Here is a 3,108-nt window from a genome sequence, read left to right as displayed (position 1 = left end):
ACCCATTAATCTAACAATTCGGATCTTAAATCATGCATAGAAATTCACTACACACAAAGGCCCTTAGTTAATTTTAAGAATTTAGCTTCTTACTGAAATTCCCCCAAATTGGGACCTAATAAAAATTCTCTAAATCATTATGATTTCAAACTTGAAATTCAATCGGTGAAACAAAAACTTAAAGAGAAACTAGAGATTTCTCAATGACATTAGTTATAAAAACCCATCAAGAATTCTCATACGGCCATATCAAATCAAGAACCAGAAATCCTCACAGATAAAAGATCCAATATTTATATACATACATAAAGAAAATGACAACAACAAAAAAATACAGAAATTTCCAAGTAGCAACAAGAATTTTCAAGTTTCCAAGCTGACATCCAATCTATGAAGGGAAAAAAAAAAATTAAATAACTTTTCAGATTCTTAACCAAATTTCTAAGCCAAATAATAGAAAAATTAACCATAAAAAAACCCCAAAATTAACCTAAGAAGTAAGAACCAACCGGAGTAGACGAGAGTTGGGGGAACCAAAACATATCAATTTATTTTGGGGGGACCAGCATAAATTTTTTTTTTTTTTTTTTTTTTAATCCTTAAAATATCTTTTTTGAGCAAGCGGGCCCCCCCTTCCCCTCCCTCCTCTCTGCCTACAGACGTACCAACAGGAGCCTGCCTCACTCTACGTGATTCCTGAACTTGAACGACGTACCGTCGCCGCCCGGCAACTTGAACTCAAGAATTAAAACTCCAACGCTCAAGTCAATGACTCATCCTTCTATATTATACTTCTTTGCTTCGCTAGCTACCTAAGCCTGATCTCCATATCTCCCTACTAAGTTTTTCCTCTCATTCAAGGACTAAACCCACCATGCAAGTGCAACGCACCCAACAGGAACCACCACCACACGTAGCCATTGTGGCCACACCAGGGATGGGCCATCTCATCCCACTCGTTGAGCTCGCCAAGCGACTCGTCGTCCACCACAATTTCCTGGTCACCTTCCTCATCCCCACAGATGGTTCACCCATAAAACCTCAGCAAGCTGTCCTTCAAGACCTAACTAACGCCATATCCTCCATATTTCTTCCACCCGTGAGCATTGAAGACCTCCCCGAGGACGTCAAGGTCTTGACTCGGATCGAACTCACCCTGACTCGGTCCCTCCCTGCCCTACGAGACTCTTTCAAGGTCTTAGCCGAGTCAACTCGGCTGGTGGCTTTGGTGGTTGATTTATTTGGTTCGAGCGCCTTTGATGTGGCCAAAGAATTCGGTGTTCCTTCCTACGTTTTCTTCACTTCAACCGCAATGCTTTTGTCGTTGATGTTTTACCTACCAGAGCTTGATGGAACATACTCTTGTGAGTACGGAGACTTGCCTGAACCGGTCAAATTACCTGGCTGTGTGCCGATCCATGGGTCCGATCTGTCGGAAGCTTTTCAAGATAGAAAGAATGAGGCCTATAAAGGGATTCTACACATAGCCAAACGATTCCCTCTTGCTGTTGGAATTATGGTTAATAGCTTTCTGGATTTAGAACCGGGTTCTTTTAAAGCTATGATGGAAGGGAAAGAGGGCAGGCCACCTCTTTACCCCATTGGACCGCTAGTTCAGTCCGGTCCAGACCATGGGGTTGACGATTCTGAGTGTTTGAGGTGGTTGGATAAGCAGCCACATAGTTCAGTGTTATTCGTTTCATTTGGTAGCGGTGGGACGCTTTCACATGAGCAGCTACATGAATTGGCCTTAGGACTTGAAAAGAGTGGACAAAGATTTCTTTGGGTTGTGAGGAGCCCACATGAGAAAGCTGCCAATGCAGCTTACTTCAGTGAACAAAGCATTAAGGATCCTTTTCCTTTTCTTCCTGAGGGGTTCTTGGAGAGGACAAAAGGAGTGGGTCTAGTGGTGCCTTCTTGGGCTCCACAGGTGCAGATCCTAAAGCATGCCTCGACCGGGGGGTTCCTGAGCCACTGTGGGTGGAATTCAACCCTGGAGAGCATTGTGCATGGCGTACCGTTGATTGCATGGCCACTCTACGCGGAGCAACGGATGAACTCTGTACTGCTAGCTGATGATTTGAAGGTTGCTTTGAGGGTCAAAGTTAATGACAAAGGCCTGGTGGGACACAAAGATATTGCAAACTACGCAAGAGGGGTAATTAAGGGAGAAGAAGGAAAATTGCTAAAGAGCAAAATGAAAGAAGTAAAGAATGCAGCTGAAAGGGCATTGAGCCAAGAAGGGTTGTCAACAAAATCACTGGCGGAGGTGGCTCAGATCTGGAAGAGTAGCAAAGAAAAGTAATAAGCAGTAAATTAAATGTGGTTTGTTTCTCACTTTCTTGAATTCCTTTTTGAAAACTTTCTTTTTGATATTTTCAAAATGCGAGTACCGAGTACTTTTTGTGTTTGCGACAACTAGATTCTATAAATATAATGCAAGGAGTGGCACATGGAACCAGACACGTGTAGTTTGGTCCCAGATTTGATTAGAGTTGTGATGGCCCTTTTATAGTGATGGTCGCTTATGCCTTAAAGTTAATTTTCTCGGTGCAAAGTGAAACCACCGTTTTCTTTTTTCTTTTTTTTTTTTTTTAAAAAAAACCCTCTAAATTTATTGGCCTTTATAAATAAATAAAAAAATAAAAAGAAGAGAAAATAGAGCAGTTAGTTTGTGGTCGGATAGTGCAGCAGCCTTTCAGTTGCTACTTGGTGAGGTGCGAATAAGAGAGGTTAAGATCATTAGAGCTCTATTTCTCTCAAAATGTGATGTAATTTTAAAAATTATTAATTAATTTTAATAATTTTATAAATATAATGCAAGGAGTGGCACATGGAAACCAGATACCTGTAGTTTGGTCCCAGATTTGATTAGAGACTTAGAGTTGTGATGGCCCTTTTATAGTGATGGTCGCTTATGTCTTAAAGTTAATTTTCTCGGTGCAAAGTGAAACCACGGTCCACGAGTGCATTTTTTTTTTTTTTTTAACCCTCTAAATTTATTGGCCTTTATAAATAAATAAATAAATAAAAAAAAAGAGAAAATAGAGCAATTACACTACAAGAATTTAGGTCTTTAGGGGCGACTTCGAGTGCACGCTGTTGACA

The 3,108-nt window shown here is 40.8% G+C and overlaps 1 protein-coding gene across 1 annotated transcript; it reads left to right on the top strand.

The window, feature by feature from the left end:
* Positions 1–813: 813 nt before the first annotated feature.
* On the top strand, positions 814–2,492 carry LOC132175553 (hydroquinone glucosyltransferase-like). The gene has a single exon (XM_059587527.1). It carries the CDS (start codon positions 875–877, stop codon positions 2,303–2,305), a length of 1,431 nt encoding a protein of 476 aa, XP_059443510.1. The 5' UTR covers positions 814–874; the 3' UTR covers positions 2,306–2,492.
* Positions 2,493–3,108: the final 616 nt, after the last annotated feature.

Source organism: Corylus avellana, chromosome ca3 (genome assembly GCF_901000735.1).
Source record: "Corylus avellana chromosome ca3, CavTom2PMs-1.0".
Classification (NCBI taxonomy): Eukaryota; Viridiplantae; Streptophyta; class Magnoliopsida; order Fagales; family Betulaceae; genus Corylus; species Corylus avellana.
Note: the sequence above shows the minus strand (reverse complement) of the source record. Positions and strands in the feature narration are given on the sequence as shown.